This window comes from Hibiscus syriacus, unplaced genomic scaffold (assembly GCF_006381635.1).
Source record: "Hibiscus syriacus cultivar Baekdansim isolate YM2019G1 unplaced genomic scaffold, ASM638163v2 tig00111372_pilon, whole genome shotgun sequence".
Taxonomy (NCBI): Eukaryota; Viridiplantae; Streptophyta; class Magnoliopsida; order Malvales; family Malvaceae; genus Hibiscus; species Hibiscus syriacus.
In genome coordinates this window covers 1,518,720-1,543,172 of record NW_024063072.1, presented here as the reverse complement: position 1 = coordinate 1,543,172, position 24,453 = coordinate 1,518,720, and the positions used below count along the sequence as shown (strand labels likewise).

At 33.0% G+C, this 24,453-nt stretch overlaps 2 protein-coding genes across 2 annotated transcripts; both read right to left on the bottom strand.

Moving 5' to 3' along the window:
- Positions 1-3,190: 3,190 nt before the first annotated feature.
- On the bottom strand, positions 3,191-4,286 carry LOC120159777 (F-box protein PP2-A13-like; the record flags this gene model as incomplete). Its single annotated transcript, XM_039170332.1, has 3 exons — positions 3,191-3,404; positions 3,753-3,871; positions 3,954-4,286. Coding segments are annotated over 3 exons (666 nt in total), but the record flags the coding sequence as incomplete, so codon positions are not given.
- Positions 4,287-8,834: 4,548 nt separating this feature from the next.
- LOC120159699 (protein LAX PANICLE 2-like) lies at positions 8,835-10,064 on the bottom strand. The gene is made up of 4 exons (XM_039170266.1): positions 9,904-10,064; positions 9,492-9,539; positions 9,202-9,274; positions 8,835-9,066 (listed from the first exon to the last, which is right to left on the bottom strand). Exons 1-4 carry the CDS (start codon positions 10,056-10,058, stop codon positions 8,884-8,886), a joined length of 459 nt encoding a protein of 152 aa, XP_039026197.1. The 5' UTR covers positions 10,059-10,064; the 3' UTR covers positions 8,835-8,883.
- Positions 10,065-24,453: the final 14,389 nt, after the last annotated feature.

Sequence of the window (24,453 nt, the reverse complement as noted above, 5' to 3'; positions counted from 1 at the left end):
GACAAGGTGACCTACTTTCTCCATACCTCTTTCTTTGTTCTAGCAATGGAACGTCTTGGCCATAGCATCCGTAAATGTGTTAAAGAAGGTGATTGGAAGTGTTATTCTTTTTCCCGGCAGGGTCTCTCTATCAGTCATTTATTTTTTGCTGATGATCTTATGTTATATGCAAAGGCTGACCTACACCATGCGGAAATCATTGAGAAAACCCTCAAGGAATTTAGGTATTTCTCGGGGCACAAAGTTAGTAAACGGAAGACGCATATATACTTCTCGCCTAATACCACCATATCCACGAAATCTTCTATTCTATCATGTCTTGGTTTCCAAGAAGTTGAATCTATGGGGAAGTATCTTGGAGTTCCGATCCTCCATAGACGTATGAAAATTACTGATTTTGATTTCATCTTTGATAAGTTCAGGAGTAAACTAAATGGATGGGTTACTCGATCCCTTTCGCTTCCAGGGCGCATTACTCTGACAAAATCAGTCCTTTCAGCTATTCCGAATTATTTTATGCAAGTCATGACATTCCCTAAACGGGTCTGTAATGAGATAGAAATTACAGCAAGATGTTTTATTTGGGGGTCGAAACCATCTGGTAGGAAAATCTCTCTAGTTAACTGAATTACCGTTTGTAATCTAATTGATCGAGGAGGTTTGGGGTTTATTCGACCTCTTGAGCAAAACAAAGCTTTCATAATGAAGCTTGGTTATTCCCTTATGGTGAAGACAAACTCTTACTGGGTCCAACTACTCAGACAAAAATATAAAATCCATGAGGCTCACCCTATATCGATTGAAAAGTACAATTGTTCCCCATTATGGAGAGGAATATCAAAAATATGAAGACAATTGCTCTCATGTTTGGTTTGGTCAGTGGGTAATGGGAACCCTATAACTTTCTGGAATGATAATTGGGTACCGAGCTTGGGGCCTTTACGAGACTATGCCTGAGATGATATACATGCTGATTTAACCCAGAAAATTCATAACTTCGTTGATGTTCATGGCCATTGGGACGTTGCAGCTCTATCTCAAGTTCTTATTCCAGCTGTCATACCTCACGTCATTAGTGTTCTACCCCCAGATAGAAACGATAAACCCGATACACTGATCTGGAGATGGACCCCTTAACTTAACTTTACAATTAAGTCAGCTTATACTTTTCTCATGGAAGGTAACTGGAATGAAAAAAGCTCTATTTGGAAGGTAATTTGGTCAATCACTGCTCCTCAATGAGTTCGCATGTTTACATGGCTCTCTTATAAAGAAAAAATCATGACAAATTATGAGCGAGGAAGACGACTGCTCATAAATAACTATTCCTGTCCGACTTGTGGTGCAACAACTGAAACTGTAATTCATGTGCTACGTGACTGCCCACCAAGCCGACACATGTGGTTGCACATTATGCCCCAATCCGCCTGCTCAAGCTTTTTCAAGACTGACCTTCATTCATGGATTACACGAAACATACACGTGCATCATCCCTTATGCGATGGTGATCCCTCTTGGTCCTCTCTTTTTACTGCTCTCATTTGGCTAATTTGGAAACAAATGAACGATTATGTTTTTAAGGGCGTCAATTATAAAACAGACTCGGTCATTCATAGTAGTTATAGATGGGCCAAATGCTATGAAACCAATATCAAAAATCCTTCTGCACGCCCTACACAACAGGGGGCTGCTTCAACATGGTCTTCGCCCCGAGGATGGACGTGTTTAAACACGGATGGTGCAGTTGCGACACTTGATGGGTGAGGTTCGATTGGTGGTGTGTTTCGCAACTCCACTAGTGACTGGATTACAGGTTTTACAAAGAATATAGGGACAACATCGGCCCTCTACATAGAACTCTGGAGCATCTATGAAGGTTTACTTATTGCAAGGAGCTTTAGGGTTTCCAGATTATTGATAAAATCCGACTGTAGCAAAACAGTCAAGCTGATCGAAGATAGTGCTACCATTGACAGTCATATTCCTCTAGTGCGCGCAATCCTGAAGCAACGAAGGTCTGGATGCTGGATAACAAAGGTCCAATGGATAAGCAGGAATGGGAACACGATTGCAGATAAGATGGCAAAGCTTTCCTCCTGGAATCACTTCAGTTTGATTTGTTTCGATTCTCCCCCTGATGAGCTTGTTGATCTTCTTCGAATTGAAGCAGCCGATGCACAGCAAGACGATGCCACTAGACATGCTTAGACTACTGTCTTAGGCTTTCTTTTAATTAAAAAAAAGTTATCTGATTTATTTTAGTTTGGGTACTTTTTCCCTCATATGCCCAACATTGATTAGTATTAATTAGGAGGGATTTTTGTCATTTAAAAGAAGAAAAAAAATTAGCTGACCCTATTCCCATATGTAATGGGGTAAGCGGGAGGTAGGATAGTAGGCTGCCCCCAACGCCAGGTTGAGAGCAACTTCCGTAGGAGACCTCCGGCAGTCAGAATTATAAATTGCCCACCATGGGACTCTATCCCACGACCTCAAGGTTTAGAGTCTTGTGCTCTACCAACTAAGCTTTATTGCTCGATTTTCTATTAGCCCACGTTGAGTGTGTTACAAATTACAATTGGACCTAACCAAGTCCAACTTAATTCAGTTAGACCCATTGAACCTACTAGAACTTACTTATAGATTATTTCATTTCATAACATTTTCCTGAGTTTATTGGAGCTCAAGATAATGCATGAGATCCAAGAAAGACACAATAATTAGATACTGAGCGTCTATCATCAATATCATTGCTCCAATCAGAATCAGAAAACACACAAAAAAGAGTGGGGAAGAGTTACAAAAAGCAAACCATAATCCATGACCAATGATCAGTTGTTGGAGCCTGCATATACTATGAAATTTTGTTTACATGAAAAGAAATATCAGGCCTCGTGTGACATACGCATCGGAGAGCGCCGTTAGTACTTGGATAACCGTGAGGATCATATAAAGGCACTCCAACCATCATGCTAAGTATAATTAGAGTAGCAACAAGTTAGGAGTGAATCATATGTGTTTTTTTTCTAGCAACTCAGCCAAAAGTAGAACTGCAAGTGACAAAAATATCATCCATGTAAATAGTATATGTCTAAAAGTTGCCCCAAATCGAGAATTTTAAGGGTGGTTTTGATTAAATTGGGGTTTTTCATTTTAAAAGAATTTAATTTTGAGGAGTCACCACCAATTTTTAATCGTCCGAAGTTGTTAAACGGAATTGGACCGGTTTTATGTCCCATCCATGGATGTGCTCGGAGTTGCAAACCTGACGACCGAGTCTCTTCAAGGATTTCCCGAGCTGGAGTCTGAAGAACAGGCTATATGTGCCTGCAGGGAATTGAAACTCCAGCTCTCCATCTACTTCAAACCACCATGTTTGTTGAAGGTATGCTACTGTAGAATATCTGCAGAAAAGATCAAATCAAAGGAAGAGCTTGAGCTAGAAACATGACAGATAAGAAAAAGTTAATTGCATCATAGTCCCCAAATTATAACATAAGTTCTAAATTAGTCCAAATTTCAAATCGTTTTAATTTAATCTGTCAAGTATCAATATTATATCAATCATATCCTTCTTTTGACTTCATTAGCTCAGATCTAACCTAGAGCCATGCTTACAACGTCATCAGATGCTTTAAAAATGATATAAATCATGTCAAACTTATATTAAACATCTAAATTGATCCCGGTGGAAATAAACGCACCTGGATTCTCACCTGGATTAATTTAGAATCTGGAAAAGATAAACACACCTGGATTCCTCGGTGGAGATATGACTCCAATATCTCCGATCATCGATCCCGGTGATTGTCAACGCCTTGGATGAAATCGATAAACAAACACCACCTGTGTTCTTATCTAACCGTATCTCCTGCATAGCCAAAAGGCAACATTGTTAGATCATTAACCTAAACCACTAAAAAGGAGAAAAACGGATACTATATAATGTTAACCTTTGTGCCACCATCAAAGGGATTAGGCCTGCACAACCTGGCATAAAGTTCTTTCTTCTGCAGATTTCTCAAACTTGTATCTGCTACCAGTACTTTCTCCACAATGAACTTGTAACCGGAGGGTAATTTCGATTCCCATATGAAATCAGCTGATGAGGCACTGCGAAACGATCGATTCAACCGGGCCAATTTACAAATCTCAGGTGGGTTTAACTGTGCTAAGATCAAGGCCGCGCAGCTCTCCGGTATGTCACCGAGTCTTGGCCTCGATGGAGGACCGCCTCCATCCCTTTCAGCAGCAGCAGATAAGTTGGCACCAATCAAGTACCTTTTTTAACCAGAAAGGTCAAAACCCTGAGTTGTTCTCGAATCACAGGGATTACACAAAGAGAACCTGGAAAAGTAGAGACTAAACCGGAGTTTGTCGTTTGAAATCCGATGGAAAAAATGTGTAAAACCTGTGTAAAACCTGTGTAAAATTGCTGTTTCAGGTGAGACAAAAGGATGTTTTTGACGGAGAGTGGATCAGTGGAGATCTTATCCACGTTATCAACATTTAAAAGTGACAGTTGTTTCACTTGGTTTGCTGAATCCCAGGTTAGGTACTTATACTGATGTCTGCTCCAAATACTTTCATCAACGGCAACTGGATTAGCAGACACGCGTATTTTTTCCGTTAAACTACATTAATAGACACTGGACTTTTAAGATAATTTCACTTTGACAATTGAAAAAGTTTCATTAGAATAACTGTAGTTATGACAAACATTCATTTAAATCATTAAACTGTTAAATCAATAATGAAAGTTAACGTGATATATAAGTTAACAAATTTTAAAAATATAATAGTTTTAGCTTTTTTTTTATCATTTTTATTATCGTTCGATATTTTTTTTTCAATTTCAATTCGTAGAAAAAATTTCTAATCTCTTAAAATTTCAATCAAAATTAAAAGTTAAAAGTTAAAATTTCAATTCATAGAATTTAATCGGAGTCACCACTAATTTTTGTTTAGGGTGTGATTGGATCACCCTAAAAAGTTTTATCATTTTAATACAATTTAATTTTTAAAAATTACTAAAACGATGTTTTAGGTCTACTTACTAAAAATTGAGTTCGAGAGTCTTTTACACGTAGAAAAATATTAGCCCCCCATGACGCTCTAAAATCGACAGTTGTTGTTTTTGTAAGGAAATTTACAAATTTAAATTTAATTTAATTGAAGATCTCATTTTTAGGGAAACACTCACGTGCGGCGCCTTAGTATACGGCTAAAATAAAGCGCTACCGGTTTTGTTATTATTTTAAATAACAAAACCGGTAAAAAATGAATGAAAACATTATTATTTTTACCGGTTCTAATTACATATATAGGTAAACGCGGTAGAAAAAATCCGGTCAAAAAATAATATTTTAGGTAGCACTTTACTGAAATCATTATTTTTTGACCGGATTTTTTCTACCGTGTTTACCTATATAAGTAATTATAACCGGTAAAAATAATAATGTTTTCGGTCATTTTTTCCCAATTTTATTATTTAAAATAATAACAAAACCGATAGTGCTTTATTTTAACTGTATACTAAGGCGCCGCACCGTATAACTGCCCTTCAATTTTTGAAGAAAACAAGTCTTTGTGTTTCGTACATAAGAAACAACTATTTTCTTACTCAAATCGAAATATCAAAATATAATAGCTTATCTTGTAATTCTCGACCATAATTATTATCAGATGTACTTAAGAGAAATAAATATGCTAAATTTACGTGCATTATAAAAATTTACGCAAAAATAATTAAGAGATTATCAATCTTTTAGAGTTGATAAATAATATTCAAATATTTAAAAATAGAAATGACTTTTTTTACATCAGTTTAAATACAAGAACATATCCTTTTCTCCTTGGTTGTGTCAATTTTACAAATTATTAATTTTTAGGTGACACTAAACGGGATAGCACTTTTATTCTATATGATCGGGTCAGACCCTCGAACTATGAAGCAATCCTTCGTGATATTATAAAATAAAGGGGTATTACCCTTAATCAAATTATGAAGTTTGAATTGAATTGTACTTATGAGGCTCATACATGTTATGTAAAAGTGATTTTATGTGACCAAATTTACATATAAATGAATATATTAACGAAAGGTGGCTTTATCCACGTACAAAGTTGCTAATTAATAATTTTAAAATACTAATTATATTATTAACACATACATATGTACATTGATATAGAAAACAGTGGGTATACGATATATGATAAAACACATGTATACGTATGGATGAAAAGTATGTTCAACCTACGAATATAAGTGCTTACAAAAAATACAAGTGCTTCCATAACAGGGAAGAAGAAGAAAATTAAGTAATAGTTGTAACAAAACTTAGATTATGCTAATAAACATTTTAGGGTAACACATACATCTACTCATAAAATAAGCACATGGCACAAAAAATGGATGTCCCTTGTTCTCATATGTAATGGGGTAAGGGGGAGGTAAAATAATAGGCTGCTCCCAACACTAAGTTGAGTGCAGCTTCTGTAGGAGACCTCCGAATTATGAAATGCCCACCATGAAACTCGATCCCACGACCTCAAGATTAAAAACCTTGTACTCTACCAACTGAGTTGGATGGTCATTCAACATGACACAGTGACTAAGATAAACCAAACAGCCAACATATAACTTGAATTTAAAAGGCTAAAGCTAATAAAAGACTTGATATTCAACAACAATAGCATTACAGGTTCTAGATTGAACTAATACACATACAAAAGATTAAACAATAAAGGGAAAACATGCACGGCTTAAATGAATAAACGTGAAAGGTAAAAGGCTTAAACATAAATAGTTTAAAATCAAATACGAACAAAATCGCATCAAACAAAGGCAACATAAAGCAACCAAGATAAAACAAAAATAAATGGATTTAACATGCAGCTTCCCCACTACAATAATCAACATAAGGTGGTGAATAAAATGAAAGCAAATTTAAAAGCAGTGACCGAATCAAGGGCCTGAACAATAAGTTTAAAAAAGGGTCAAGGACCAAAATGAATTTCGAGGAAAAACCGAGAGAGCACGGAGATGAATACCCCAAACCCACAATGAAAGGGGCAGATAACTTGGTTTGGGCTGCTTTCACGTAGGTCTATAAGATAAAAAAACATAAACAAAGCTTTAATATTTTATTTTAAAATTTTTGGATCAAAACCCATTCTTAAAAACCTCTGAACTGTTCTTCATGTTCATCCACTTTTGAGCAAAAATCCAATATCCGATTGAACCCCGCCGCGCCGGTCGCCGTTGCAAGCAGCGAGAACGAAGAAATTTTTCCCTTTTTCGAATCCTTCTTAAACCCCAAACTCTAAATTCATTCTTCGTTTTCTCTTAAGACCTCTGAGAACTCATATATCTGAAAATTTATTTTCAAAACCCCAATATTTTTTTATAAAAAAAAAAAATCAAATCTTGGCTTCAAAATCTTTAATTAGGCTTTGGAAATCTATGGGTTGTGTGCCATCTACAACAATCAAAGTAAAAGAGAAGAAGAATACCTTGAAAACTTGAAGGTATGTTGTATTTCAAATTCCAAAAAAAATTACAGAGTTTCTAGTTTGATTTTTTTTCCTCTCGAAATTACATCCGCTTCCTTTCGTTTTCTTATGTTTTCTTTTTTCACTCTTTTTTTTTTCGTTTGATTTTCAGGGTGCTAGATTCTCCGCTCTTTTTAAAAAAAATGGTTTAGGGTTTTCTCCATGGACCGGTCACAAGGGTGACCACTTCGGATGATTGAAAAACACCAGCGATGGAAGAGGAGGTCGGAGGCCGGCGTTGGTAGCTGGGTGCATTAATGAGGGCCATTAATGTCCCTGATTTCCAGGATATTGTTGAATCGGCTCACAAATCGGCAGCGACGACTGGAGCTCTGACGGCGGCAGCGGCTATATAATACTAGGGTTAAAATGTATTTAAGGTTAGGGTTTTATCCTAACCGTTGGATCATCAACAGATCTAATGGTTAGGGGTTGGTGGTGACTAGGTTTTTAGAATGTCATAATGAACGAGGGCTTTAGGGTTCACAATACTTGAACTTGTTTTGTATATCGGGTTAGCTTTTAATTTGGATAATAATTTGGACATTTGGATTTATTTTAATTTAGCTTTATTTAATTTGGACTCCAAATGACCCAGACAAATTTGGTTATTACAGTATCGTAACAACTGATGCATGCTTATAAACAAGAAATGATATATCAGTAATAGAGGCCTTAAACACAAGTACACAGAAAAGCTTTAAGTTTGTCAAACCAGCTGGGAGGAGTTGTAATAGAACATTGATGGTGAAGAACCTGATAACCCAACTTAAAGTGTCTCAGAAATCATGACCAGCAACCTCAGCATAACCCTTGCCCACCAAACATGCCTTGCATATGTTGAATGTTCCATTTTTCATATATTAATTGAAAGCTGACATTTTTCCCTATAAATTAATTAATGCGACTGCACTCTTCTCTCAACTTTCAATTTTGATAACTTCTCTCAGCTGTGCATTGCACCAGCTTTGTTATCAATTTCACCTTCATTTTCTACACCATTGGCCGTACGATTAATTAAGAAATAAAAAATATCCTACTATGCTCTTTGTTAGTTATGTCAAACTTTACGATAAGACAACTTTTAATATTTTAAAAGATGATGAATTTATAAAATTTTAAAATAAAAAATCATATTATCAATAAAAAATATACCAAAAATATATATTAAATATATGATAATTTAAAATTTTTAACATGACAACTGTCACCAACCGTCTCTTGCGTTCATCCCTTCTTAAACATGAAGGTTAATCCATGCACGACAGAAACACAGAGGAAATTGAACTAAATCGACATATACGTTTGGGGAAGGTGGCACAATTTATATTAGTTGAAAGAACATCGCCTTCCGTAAAATAAAGACATCAAATGATTATTTACACAATTACTTTGAAGAGAGTAACTGTGGAACGACTCGGATTCAACGAAGCTCGGCATCCACACAAAATCCCTTACTTGCTTCAACGTTTGTGTCTGCAACAATCTCTGCCCCATGCACAATATCTCCACCTGTCATGCATCACAGAAAACAAAAAAACAAAAGCTTCGTCACTTCGACCAAACAGCAATCTTCCTTGTCATGTTAATTTTATTTTTTGTCGGAAAAAAACAAGAAAAACCAGCAACGAGGGATTGAATAATTACCTCAGCTTCATTGGAGACACCGAGCTTTGTAACCAGGTACTTTTTAACCATGAAAATCGTCACGTTCTCGTCCCTTATAATTATTTCCATTTTAGATTATTTTTTTTAAAATGGAAAAAGACAACAAAACCCAAAAGGAAAAGCAACGTCAGCTTTTTTCTCACTCATTTTGCTGAACACCATCATTAGCTAGTTGAAAGATAGGGAAAAAGGGGGGGGGGGGAAACACAAACACACACGACAGTGAAACGATCAAACTGTATGTAATGCTAACGTGCACCCCCACTTACTTCACTCTAATGTACGCCTTTGGTATTTGAGGCAGTGCTTCCCCGTTCCTGCAAAATATGGTTAGGTAACGCAAACAATATTACAAACCCTACCTACTTGTTCTATAATACAATTATTAACAAAAAGAGATTATTTCCATTTGTGTTATATATATATATATATATATATATATATTGCTAAATCATGGAAATTAATGTATATAGGGGATGTGAAAGCAATGGAAATCGGTCGTACAGTATCGAAGAATCTGATAAAATATATTAAAATGGATAAAAGAGGAGAAAAAAGAGGTAAACGATGGATTGATTGAGATGGATGAAACGAAACGATGATGAGAATGGAGCATGTGAAAGAGAGAGCGTGCTGTGTTTATTAATGATGGTAAGATTGAAAAAATAAAAGAACTCTAACCGGTTGGTGTAGGAGTGAAGGGTAAACCACAAGTCAGAGTGGGGTCTGGTTCTCCTGGAGTAATCATGGTGATTATTGGGAACCGACATTTGCCAGTCGTTCAAGCTACCTGAAGAAAGATTACTCATGTCATGGCACGGCCACCACCACGCCATATCATCATAATCATCATCATCGCCATCACCGTAATGATCATCATCGTCATCTTCTTCTTCTCCGTGGTCCAACCCTAAACCTAAACCCAGCTCCAACCCTTTGCTGCTGCAACCAGGTGGGTTGTGCTTGGATTTGAGGTTTGAAGAAGCAGCCGAGGCTGAAACTGGGAAAGGAAGGACACTGTTAGGGTTATTGGGTTGATTGTGTGGCTCGAGTTGTTGTTTCCTTGGTGCAATGCTAAACCCTAACCCTAACTCAAGCCATTGGTTGTCTTCTGAAGATGGGCAGTTGAGATTTTCTTTAGTGGTTCTCTCAGAATGCCAAAGAGAGGCCATTCGCACGAGCCAGTTCTTGAGGATGTGTTTAGCAAAAGGGGGTAAGGGATAATGTTTGGTTTGGTTTGGTCCTTTTAGGGAACGCTAAACCTGCCTGCTGTTTCAAACCTAAACCCACGTATTCTGCCTAAAATCCAATTCTCATCTCTCCGTCTTTTTCATGAATATAAGTAATAAAAATTATTTAACTCTGCTTTGATAATTTTGGAATTAGATTTTGTTGATTATTCTTTTAATAGAAACGGCTAGTTTTATTCAACAATAAGGAAATATTTAAAATTAATGAAAGATTTATAATTATCAGCGTAAACTAAACATATAATTATAATATTGTTTATAATCATTATAAAAGAAACTAGTCACTTGAGATTAATAACGATCATACAAGAAAGAAGTTAAAACTCATCTAAAAAAGCTCGAACAAAATGATTGATACGAACATATATAATTGTATCAACAAATGAATCACAACATGAGATGAAATTATTAAAAGACCACCATAAATCGTAAATCGGAGTCGAGCATTGTGAGACAACTATCTTCGAAAGTAAATAAGGTATTCAAATCCAATTCGATTGTTTAAAACAAAGAATATCAATAAGATAATAAATAAATATCACTTTAATTAATTGATACGTTGTATAATATAACTCTAAAAAAATAAAACGAAAAAAATAAAACAATCAATAAAAAATTAAAAAAACAAAAAAATGCTATAAAAATAGAGTAATATGTGTTATAAAGATAAAATTATTAAAATATAAAATATAAAAAAGGTAAAGAAGAAGATTGACGGCCAAAACCAATCCTAAGATTAGTGTTGTCGTCTGTGAACAGAAATAAAAAGAATGAGCAAACAGGCGGCGCAAAAATTTTAAAGAAAATAACATCTAAAATATATTATTTAGGAAATAATAATCTTTCAATAAAGACATATGTTCATACTCGTACAAGTATTTGTTTTTCATATTATATAAATTTTTTTATCTTTTCTTATTTCTTTCATTTTAATCTTAATTAATATAAATATTAAAAAAATTATTCAATTTATTGTGACATCAATAAAGGTATATCCTACAAAATACCTCTTTAAAGGGGATGAACTACATGTGTGTCTTTATAAAAAAATTAATATTTTTTAAAATAATTTTTTTTTGTGTTCTTGTTGGTGTGGGATTGAATGAGATACTATGGTTGTAGATGATTCATTCCTTTTAATTTTGGTAAAAAATTATAATTAATGCTTAATTAATCATTAGTCAATGTCAAAGTATTTTATCTTAATAAGAATGCATAGATAAATAAAGGTGATGTAATTTTTAGGTCAAATCTCGTCTTTCAATCTTGTTCAAAAGATTTTTTTAATGACTCTCAGTGTGTATTAGTTGTAAAATCGATTATATGTAAGCTAGTAAACTAAATAAATATAATTAGATAATGATAAATTAAATTATGATTAATTATATAAATTTATCAAAAAATATATTAATATACTTCTTATGAATTTGAGACTCTACTTTCAAAAATTTTCTTTCTGTATCTTTCAAAATTCCTCAACCATCACAAATAATTATGACTTATATGGAGACTATAGGACGTGAGAGGTAAGTGGAGCACCATTTTGTTGGTATAAACATAGGTATGTCGATCGATTATTACGAACAAAATATTGTAAAGGTAAAAATAATCCTCCCAACTTTTACATAACAGTTTAAATAGTTATATATTAATAATAAATCAAATACAAACCTTTTAATCTTTTTATATTTAAAACTATAGCCATCATTATTGAAAGTTAAAAAATATAGAATCATTGAAATAGAATTATATACATCAATCACAACTAACAGTAAAAACCAAGTAGACTTGTCATGGCGGGTGAGATTCGACGTTAAGTCCAATTATTTCCATTCGTATTGTTTTATGGAATTTACATTAACTTAATTTTTAAAATCGCGCAATTTTTTAAATATATTATTTAATTAAATCAATTTTTAAAATAAACAAATATCACAGTAAGAAAAGTGTTTTGACAACATTTAATTGTTTATTTTCTTATTATTTATCATTAGAGATGGATTAAGAGGGTGTTGACATACGCTCGAACATTTAAAAATTTTAAATTTATTTATAATTTAAGTTATTTTATATTTTGATTGATAATTTAATTTTTCTTTTTAAATTTTAGAATTTTTTACTTTAAAATTTCTTGATCAATTCTTAAAATTTATATATTTTTAACCTAAAATTATACGTTTATCCATATTTAATATTTGAAAATAAAACTCAAAAAATTATTAATTAATCTCATTCGTAAAAAATATTATTATCTCAAAAAATCTAAATTAAATTATCTATATCTTCAAATTGTGAGCGTATTACCAATTAATTAAATTTATTTTAAACATATAATACCTAAAATTATTAAAGAAAATGAAACATAAGTCAACAGAGGGTGCTTAGCCCTGAATCCTGTAGGCAATGATGAAATGTGATATGGGTCTGATATGATTGGTAACACTCGCATGGGGAAATTAACCTATCCATAGGGGCAAATGGATTGCTCTTTTACGAGCCATCCATCCTCATGCGTCAAGTCTCAACAGTTCAACAAGAAACTAGGATTTTTGGTGTCACTTTTTTTTTACAATCATCTGATTTATTAATTGATTTATTTAAATAAAATAGTATAAAATTTTAATATAAAAATAATCTTTTTAATCTAATTTATTCTATATTAAGTATTAAAAATAAACTTTTTTACTTTACTTAAAAGTCTGATACCAAGACTCAGTATAAGGAACAGATTTCCGGCTAAGCGTGGGTTTAGCATCGAGTACGAAATCTTAGCCCTTTACGATCGATCCTAGTCATAACTTTGTCTCCCCTAATCTATAAATGAGTAGCGGAGATGTTCACCACTCGATGACCACCAGGTTTGCACGGGAATTCATTACACTTCCATCATTATATCGTATGTAATCATTGTAAATAGTGTCTAAAATGTAAGATATTTGCATTTTCAAGCCACCCTGTGTTTGATTTGAAAACTATAATGCACCTCCATCACTGTCGGACTCTGGTTCATGTAGATCCAATTATTTACAAATTTGGATGTATTTGAATTCATGGTTTGAATAGTTTTAGTCTATAATAATATGTAGAGCAAATTTTGTATTATTCTTTAAATTATATATAAAAAATTCAAGGTCTTAGAGCAAAAATTAAAAATAAATTCTTATATAATGAAAGCATGTTTTATTTTTTAAACAATGGTAAATATATTTCATTATTAAAAAATGATTGAATGAATCATAATTACAAGCATCTAAATAGAGGGAATAATCACTAAAAACCCCATACAAAAACAAAAATATTAAACTACAAAGAAAAACGAGAGATTTCTTTGAGTATAACGTCCAACATCAAAAGAACATATTAATATTTATAAAAATTCATTGTTTCTGTTGGAAATATGGACTACAAAATCACACCGTTAGCACTGACAGGAAAAGTAAATAGTAATTTAAAAAAATAAATTCGTAAATTGTGTCGTGGTAAAACTACTGCCTTAGAGACGAATTCACCTCGATGTGTGTAATCGTTCTAATAGGTAGATCGTCCCCTGAGGTTAACACGGTCGCTCCAAATTTCGTACACCCGAAATCGGAGTGGACTATAGGTAGTATTGCACTTCTAATCATAAAATATTGAGATAAAGCTTTCTAAACACTTTAGAGAGTGAAAAGTTGTTGAGAGAGTGAGTTGAGAAGTTAAAATCAACTCTCTATTTATAGACTATAATTAAGGTTGAAATCGTCCATAAAAATCATGATTAAAACTTTTTATTATAACAACTGAAACGTTCAGATGAACCTGACTAAAAAATAGTTCAAGTTCATTGCATTATTATTCAACTATTATAACTCTTGAAATTAAATCACGTAACTCCTGATATTAACAACTTATCTCCTTTGTAAAAAGCTAGAAATCAGTTCAGATACATCTTAACAGTTTAATTTATTTAATTTCAGACAACTCATAAACCAATTGTTATCATTTGAATTTAAACAGTCCTCAGCATGCTATAAATATCCGGAGAAATCTTTCACATTTTTTTATTTGTTTATTTCAAAGAGAAATTTTACAAGAATTTTCTCTAAAAATATAGTATCTGTGCGGACGTGTCGAAGACATGTATTACCACGACCACGAGTCGAGCCATACCGTGCCGAGACGGACAGACGGGCGGCGGCGGCGACGGTGTGCGAGAGTTCCTCTTGTTTCCTTTCACTCAACAAGGAAGTGGATAATCCAAACCTTAAATACTCATTCCCAATAGCGTTTCCAATACTATGTGGGATTGAGCATTACCAAAATTTCCCCACTAATGCGAAATAAATCTTCTGAAACTAAGAAAATTATATTTTCAGAAGAGCAACATCGAGATTAGTTGCTTAAGTACTAGTGAACGTATCTTGAACTAGTACACAGTGATGATGAGCAATCATTTTCTTAGATAAGTGAAATTACTCTTGAAATTTCTAAGATTAGGTTAAACTCATAACACACAACTAACCCCTTTATCCACCTGAGTCATTGATGTCTAAGATATATATATATATATATATATATAAGTATATATATATTTGGTCATCTTACCTCAGGATTCTAGTAAGTGTGTGCTAAAAAAATAACCCAACATTTTTCATAGAAGGTGGCTAACCCTTCTCACTTACATATGTTATTTCATCAGGTTTATCTCGATATAAACCACCCTTAACAAAGCTATGAAATAATTAAGAGCTTTTATTATAGCTCAACCTCACAATATGTATGGTGACTTTCTTTAAGTTCATTATAAATGAACCACCCAAACTCTGGATAAGAAGTCATTAAGAATAAATATTCAATCTCATTTCATTCTCACTAGAATCATCCAAATTCAAAATTCTTGGATTTGAATTTATTAAGAGTTTAACAAACTAAACCTTTCTTTTGGTAAGTTTATTTTATCCTTCTCGTATAGAACTACCCACTAACTCTGGGTTATAAACTTATTAAGAATAGATATTTAGCCAAAGTCGGTAAGTTCATCAATTCTTTCTCACTAAGACCACCTAGAACCTGGGCTATGAACTTATTAAGAGCAATTTAGATCATCCTTGGCATATATACTATTCATCATAGGGATAAGTAGATAAGAGTGTACACTATGAGTTTTTCCATGGTTTTGTTTGACCACATTGAACTTAGATAACTAAGTTGGGTATCCACCATGAATTCCTCAACCAATGGGCTTTCTATCGATCCCCCTTGACGAATCTAAGACTAACTTTCTACTTAACCCTTTGGTAAGTAGATCTGCTAGGTTCATTTCTGACTTTACATACTTTAAAGAGAGCATTTCATTCTTTATTAAGTGTCTGATTGATTCATATCTTATGCGAATGTGCATTTTCTTACCATTGTAAGCTTCGTTATTAACCACACATATCACAGCTTGTCACAACATGAAAACTGGATGAGTACATCTTCCCCACGACGGAATATCTTCTAACAAGCTTTTGAGCCACTTGGCTTCTTGCCCAGCTAGGTCAAGAGCTATAAACTCTGACTCTATAGTAGAACTGGCAATACAAGTCTACTTTGATGATTTCCACGAGATTGCTACTCCACCTAAAGTAAAAACATACACACTCGTAGAGCTTACTTCATCATTATCAGAAACCCAATTAGCATCACAATATCCTTCCAGTACTGCAAGATATCCAACAAGCACAAGTTTCCAATTTAAAGCACCCTTTAGATACTTTAGTAAGTGTCTAAGAGCAATTCAGTGTTCACCACTCGAATTATGAGTATATCTACTTAGTCTACTCATAGTATAAGCAATATCAGGTCGAGTATAGTTCATTAAGAACATTAAGCTTTCGATTAATTTAACATATTTTGTTTGGGAAATACTACATCATTTGTTTTTAAATAGATGTATGCTAGGGTCATAAGGAGTTCGAACAGGGACGACATCAAAACTGTTAAATTTCTTTAGCATTTTCTCTATATATTGTGTTCGATTCAAAGAAAATCCCTTTTCAGTTTTGGTAACTTTGACTCCTAAGATTACATCGACTTTTCCCAAATCCATCATCTCAAGCTTTGTGGGCAAGAAACTTTTAACTTTGTTAATAGACTCAATGTTAGAATTGAAAATCAATATGTCATCAACATACAAGCTTATGATGACACATTTAGTGTCAAACATCTTCGAATACACAAGCATCTGAACCATTCACAACAAAACCAAAACTAAGAATAATTTCATGAGATTTCTCTTACGACTGTTTAGGAGCCTACTTAAGTCCATAGAATGATTTTTTAAGTCTACAGACTTTGTCTTTCATACCAGGTGCTTCAAAACCTAGTGGCTGCTCCATATAAATCTCCTCATCTAGATCCCCATTCAAAAAGGCAGTCTTAACATCCATTTGATGTACCTGCAGCTTATGAATAAAAGCTAGCACAAATAGTGAACGGATCGTTGTGATTTTTGTAAAGAGAGAGTATGTATCAAAGTATTCTAAACCAAACTTTGAGTGAAACCTTTGACGACTAACATTTCCTTGTATTGCTGAATCGAACCATTTGGCCTCAGTTTCGTCCGAAAGACCCATTTGTTGCATATTGGTTTCAATCCCCTAGGCAAGTCAACTAATTCCTAAGTATGATTAGACATTATCGATTATAGTTCATCATTAATAGTGTTTTTCCAAAAACTAGCATCGATAGATCTTATAGTTTATTCAAAAGTTTTAGGATCCTCATCTAACAGAAAAATTTGAGTTATAGGATCTGAAATGGAGTCTAAACCATTCATCTCAGAAATAAATGAAGTAATAAAGTTTGATCCAAAAGAGGTTTCAACTATTTGCATTTTACTTCTTCTAGGCTAAAAAATAATTTGTTCAGAAGACCTAACAAGATTACTAGAAGAAGTGGATAAAATATTTTCTATTTGTATTTAGATATTTATTTTCGGTTCCTTTAAAGGAAAAGTATTTTCAAAGAAAATAGCATCCATTGACTCACAAATAGAATAATCTTATAAAATTATGAATTTGTATGTAACACTATTTGTAGCATACCCTAGAAACACTGCATCAACGATTTTAGGTTTGATGGTGGATTTCTTAAAGTTCGGCAAACCCACTTTGGCCAGACACCCACACTTTCAGATATTGTAAATTAAGAGCGTATCATTTCCACAATTTATATGGGGAATCTAATTTCTTATGAAGAACTCAGTTCAAGATATGATTTGTCGATAGAATGGCTTCCTCCCACATATTATCAGATAACCCAGAACTTATTAGTTCATCATCTCTTTTAAAGTTTTTTTTTTGCTATACCATTTTGTTGAGGAAAATAGGGGGCTGAAGTTTCATGAATTCTATCATTTTTTTCACAAATATCTTTCAATAAATTAGATCCATATTCACCACCTCTATCAGATCTAACTTGTTTGATTCTCCTATCTAACTGATTTTCAACTTCTACCTTATAAATAAATAAGTTTTCAGCTTCATCTTTAGTCCTTAGGAGATAAACTTTTGAATATCTTGAATAATCATCTACAAAAGTTATGTAGTAGTGTTTTTCCCCTTTACTTTTAGTGTTTCTAAAATCTGCTAGATCATAATGAATGAGTTCTAACATCTCTGTCTTTTTATTAGAAACATTCTTAAAGTAAGGTTTAGTATGCTTAGCTTCTACACAATTTTCACATTTGTTAAAGCTAGTTATGTCTAGTTTAGGCAGAACATTCATATTCATCAATTTCTTTAAAGTGTGATATTCGCATGTCCTAATATAGCATGCCACATATCAACGAATTCAATAATATAAGTAGAAGTGGCAGCTTTATTTTCATTAAATTGAGTTTCTATGACAAATAAACAACTGTTTAAAAAACCTTTCCCGACATAATCACCATTTCGGGAAAGTACAAGTTTATATGCCTCAATAACTAACTTAATGTCTGCCTTATTCAGAAGACTACCACTTATCAAATTTCTACACAAGGCAGGTACATACAAAATCTTATTTAAGGCTAGAGTTTTACCAGAGCCAGTTTGAGTAAAACCTTACATTTGCCTAACACTTTAGAGCTGATAGAGTTTCCCATGTACACACGTTCACCTATGTTCCCATCCTCGAATTCGATGAAAAGATCATTCCTTGTGCAGAAGTGCTTCGAAGCACCAATGTCAACTACTCATTCTGAACTATTTTCCACCAGAATAACTTCTAAGACCACCGCAATAATGATGTCATCATTATTTTCTACAACGTGCATCTGCGGCTTGGTGTCATTCTGGCGGTCTGAGCGGTGTTGGTATTGATAAGCTTTGTGGCCAGCTGAACCGCAGACATAGAACTTGAGCGTATTTCCTTCAGGTTTGGCCTTTCCATACTTCTTGTAGTTGGTAGCCTTCTAGGGTTTTGTCTTTTTGTTTTGATTTCCTTGTTTCATGATATTATTGAATCTAGAATCAACCAAGTTAGCTCTAAAAGATAAATTACTCAGAGAATTAATAACCTTATCTTTTAAATGATTGGTTTCTTCAATCTTCATATGTCCCACTAGCTCTTCAAGCGAAATTTATCTCTTCTTATGCTTAAGAGAATTATGGTATTCGGACCAGGACTTGGGCATTTTCTCAATGAGAACATTGGCTTGAAGTACCTTACACATTTGTATCCCTTCAGTGATGATGTCAGCGACCAAGTTCTCATAGTCATGGACTTGATCTATTATCGGCTTATCGTCTGTCAAAGACACGTATTACCACAACCACAACCATGTGCTGAGCCGAGACGGATGGACGACGGCGGCGGCGGTGCGCAAGAATTCCCCTTGTTCTCTTTCACTCAACAAGGAAGTGGAGAATCCAAACCTTAAGTGCACATTCCTAATAGTGATTCCAATACTATGTGGGATTGAGCACTACCAATAGTCTCTATCGAATGATTTGTTTTACAAAGTGATAAAATAATGGTGAACAAAACTATATGGCAAATTGTTTCATTACATAATTATAATTATATCATTAAACAATATTTTACCAAATAGGGGATATGACTATATGTGATCACCAATAAATCAATTAGAAAATAGATGTCGTGAGACCCTTGTGCAAGCATCAAAACGACCTTCAAATATATGCCAAAATCGACAAAAACATATTTCATTAGTTTAAACCATCAATTTAATATTTTATTAATAAATTATAAAAACATAATTAGATTTATCAAATATATTATTTTTATTATAAAACACATTAAGTACAGCTAAAATAATAAAGAGTAGCCACTAATATATAATATTATCAAATATGTTATTTTATTATTTTATGGAGATGGAAGTTAAGATCCTGAGCGGAAGCTTATAGTACTCTTTTGAGCCAGCTCTGAATTTAGCTCAAATAGTTTTCAAGTTATTAAATGAATCATTTTTTTTATATTTAATTGTTATTCATATTTTTAATCTAAACTCAAATTTAAATATAAATAACTAAATATAAAATTGAATATGTGGATTGAATTTATTTATTTTAGTTGAAAGAGTTTCATTTATGTAAATTCAATCAATTTATTATTTTTTTTATCTTAAACTGAATTGAAACTTTAAAATGAATTTCGATTTCTAATCAAGCTTTTAGCTTTACTTAATTCAATTACACCCATAAGAATTTTAAATCTTAAACTAATTTTTAAATTTTACAATATTTTTCAAAAAAAAATAGAAACCTAACCCTTCGAACCAGGTTTATGGAACCAAGCGAAGTTATAAGATGGTGAAACGCTAATGAAAGGGAAATGTCTACGGAACGGTACCCTAATTTAAGGCTAATGAAAGGCGTAATTAAACATGTTAATATTTTTAATATTTCGGGTTGAACGTAACTTAAAATGTTAATTTTTTAACATTTTTATAACCTTAAATTTTTAATATTTTCGGTTGCAACCGAAAATATTATTAAGGTTAACATTTTAGGTTGTGAATTTTTTTAAAAGATTAACATTTTATGTTGCACTCAATTTAAAATATTAAAAAATTTTAACATTTCTGTTAATCTTTCCTTAACCTCAAACTATACTATCGTACGGCAAAACTGCGAAAGACATTGTTAGCAGAGAAGATAAGGAACCACAAATATGAAAGCAATAGGTCAAAGTGGGGCATACAAATATTGATGCAAAACCATATATATATATATATAATGACAATTACATAATTTTATATTAAAAAATAAATATATAAAATCATAAGAAAAACAAAAATAAATTTTTAATAAAAAATAAATATATAAATTTTTTTAAAAAAAAACGATCGTCTTCATATATCCCTCTTTCAATACATCTTTACAAATATGGCTAAGAGTGTTTAACCAATGCCATCGAAGACAATGGAGTGTAATCTTTTGGGTAGAAGCCTAAAAGGTACATACAATCAAGTCGTCGGACATAATCATGCAACCGGACCTACCATAGACTGCAAGAATATGATAAAGAAACACCAGTTTCAATTATTAGAGATGGTAAAATGAAAATGATTTTTAAAAAAGTTCATGTAAAATTAGCATATAATTTGCACTTTGTAATACATAAAAAAATATATTGTCAATCAATCTGTAAAGGAAGCAAAAATTGAAAATAATATTATATGAGGAAATATTATGCAAATAATATTTATTTTATATTTTTTTATTAAAAGAGTATTCAAATAATATTATTGATCAAAATAATACTCTTTTAATAAAAGTGTATCACGTGAAAAACGTTTTTCAAATGTCACATTTTATAGGATGTATCTTTATAGATGTGACAAGTTTTTCCAATAATATATCAAAATGAAAAATGAACTTTATTCATAACCAAAATAAAAGAAATGATTTACCGTGTTTTGCAAGATGTGTCGTCCATGTTCAAAATGAAAGAAATGAAAATAATGGACCAAAAACTAAAAAAGAAAATATATGAATTTTATTCAAAACACAAACATGAGTCAATAGAACAATGCCTACAACACATATATATATGTATAAGTTTTGTATTCAATCATTCAATGAGTGCATGTTTAGAACATTATATTTAAATGTTATGAAAAACATATATAAATAATGTGAGATTTGAGAATATAATGACAAAAAAATATTGATTTTGAGATGCAAAGATAATTGTTGAACTTAATAAGATTCGTATCAATACAACAATCAAATAAAGTTGTTACCTTATGAAATATACAAGATCTCAACATCTAAAATTATCTTTAACTGTTGTATTGATATGAGTCTAGTCACATTTTAAAAATGTTCGTGACAATTTAAAATCAACAAGTTTTTATCATGATATTTTTAAATCCTATATTGCTTATATATATGTTTTTAAGTGTTTAAATGTAGGGTCAAATACACCATTCCTCACTAAAATATTTTCTCTCCTATTTTACTCACCGTACTTTTAATTTTTCTAATTTACTCACAAAACTTTCGAATTGCTCATGTTTTGATCACTCTGAATTATTTTATTATTATTTCTATATGATGTGACTTTTTTTAATTATTATTTAAATTAAAATAATTGGAAAATAAAATAAAAACAAAAGTGGCTAGATGCCACTGCCAGCCACCGTTGACCTCTGTAGATTGTGGCCACTCGGTCTCAAATTTCATGGGTCTTATTTGTTTCTGAATCCGAATATGGTGGTTGTTTCACCAACAAAATGTCTCAAAACCCATAATCTCGACTGAAACGTTTCGACTTCCTCACTTTTCATCTCCAATTCAAGGACTTCATAACTAGGGATGGGCATGAGACCCGAACTCGACCCGATCGGGTTGATTTTTAAAAAATATTTAGGGTTTTGGTCGGGTCAGATTTTTTAATGTGATGTTCGGGTCGAGTCAAGTTCGGGTTTAGGGTGAAAAATACCCGACCCAACCCAAAAAAATATATAATTTTACCTAAAATATTTAGGAATAATTATAATAATACCCCTCTATATATTATTTTTTTTTCAATTAAGTCACTGTTTTTATTGAATAAAAATAAATTTTATTATTATTTCGGGTCGGGTCGAGTTTTTAAGTTATATATCAGGTCGGGTTCGGGTAGGGTCAGGTCTCGGGTATAGGACTCCTTGTTCTCGGGTAGGGTCGGGTGGCCAAAAACCCGACTCATGCCCATCCCTATTCATAGCAATTTCTAACAAAATGGAGGGCAGATTCAAACTCATGGTATCGAGCGAACAAGATCCATGAAATTTGGGACCGAACGTCCACTATCTACGGCGGTCGATGGTGGTCAAAAGTGGGGTCTAACAACCTTATGTTTTTATTCTATATTTTCATTTATTTTAAATTAAATAATAAAAAAATATCACGTCATACAAAAATAATAATAAAATAATTCAGAGTGATCAAAATATAAACAATTCAAAAGTTCAATTAGTAAATTATAAAAATTGAAAGTACAATAAGTAAAATAGGAGAAAGAATATAATTAAGTAAGAAATTATATAATTTACCCTTAAATAAAATCTTTTAAACATATACTCATTAAATAATCAAAGACAACCCTTATAAATGCACGTCGTCGTCGTTGTTCAGGCGAATCATACTCCTACAAATTGTCCATTTGTAATTATTTGCTTAATTTGTACAAAATTGAAAACATATTTTATTGTACGTTACATTTTAAGTTTATAAATTTCCAAGTCAACACTGTCATACCCTAATTTAGGGGTCAAATTATAAGTTTTTGAAACTTATAGTTAGTTTTAGAATGTGCAGGAAATTCAGGTACCCAATCCTGAATTCACCAATTTTTATTAGATGTTGAAAAATAAAACCCCCTCCCTCTCGTAATCTTGTTTTCTCCATAAGCTTACTCTAATTTCTTTCCCCGTTAAACCCCATTTGTCGCCCCGATTCTCCACCATCCGACCATCGTTCGTCGCTCCGACACCACCAATAGACTCACCATCGAACGATGAACAAAACCCTACCTCTATCCTATCGTGAATCGGCGTTGTTCACCGTAAAACTCAATCAGAATCTTTGTCGATTTTAACTCGATCACCGATTATTTTTCTTCGATTCCGGTCGATCCGTCCACCAGTTCATCACACCGCCTACACCATCGAACTCACCGTCACCATGCGCTCAAAAGTCGACCAAAATAATCGCGTCGTTGTTATTCCGGCGTCATCACTCGCCGATCACTATTGGAGAAGTTGGTACGTTTTAAAATTCTGCAATCTGTTATGTTTTGTTGAAAAATAACACTTGCACGAGAATCCCGATGTCCCGATCTAGCAAGCCGAAAAATTTCATGTGGAACCGACTATCGTAGCCGTCGCACGCGCTACCCCCTGTGCGTGGGCTTCATCTGGTAGCCTGGGGACCGGTCTTAACTAACTGGACCAGTCTAAACCGAGCCAACCGAGCCGTCTGAACCGAGTTGACCGAGCCGTCTGAACCGAGCCGAGTCGACCAATGTTGACCGTCGTTGTATAACACCCCCAAATCGTACCTAATCCGGATATGGATCCGAGGTGTCACATTGACTATTTAAAACTTTTACAACTTATAAAATCATGAAAATTCAAACTTTCATTAAAATAAAGTTAATAATTTTCATAAGTATACTCAACACTTTACAAAAACAGATCAGAGCATATGTAAATCACAAATTTGTCTACATGCCAACACCTTTGATACAACAAAATACCTACTATGTAATTGACTTCTGATCTGATCTTCGGTAGAGGTATATTGTTCGGCGAGTCCTAAGTCTGATCCTCTTGCTTCTCAGTACCTACGTGTAAAACACTTACACGCTAAGTCATAGACTTAGTGAGGCATAAAATACTGTAATGTATTTCCTAATATATGAACATGCAATCCAATCATTTCATGTATCCTCACAATTAGAACTTCACTATTTAAGAATATCACATATGATCTATTATTAACAAATAATAACATAATATCTT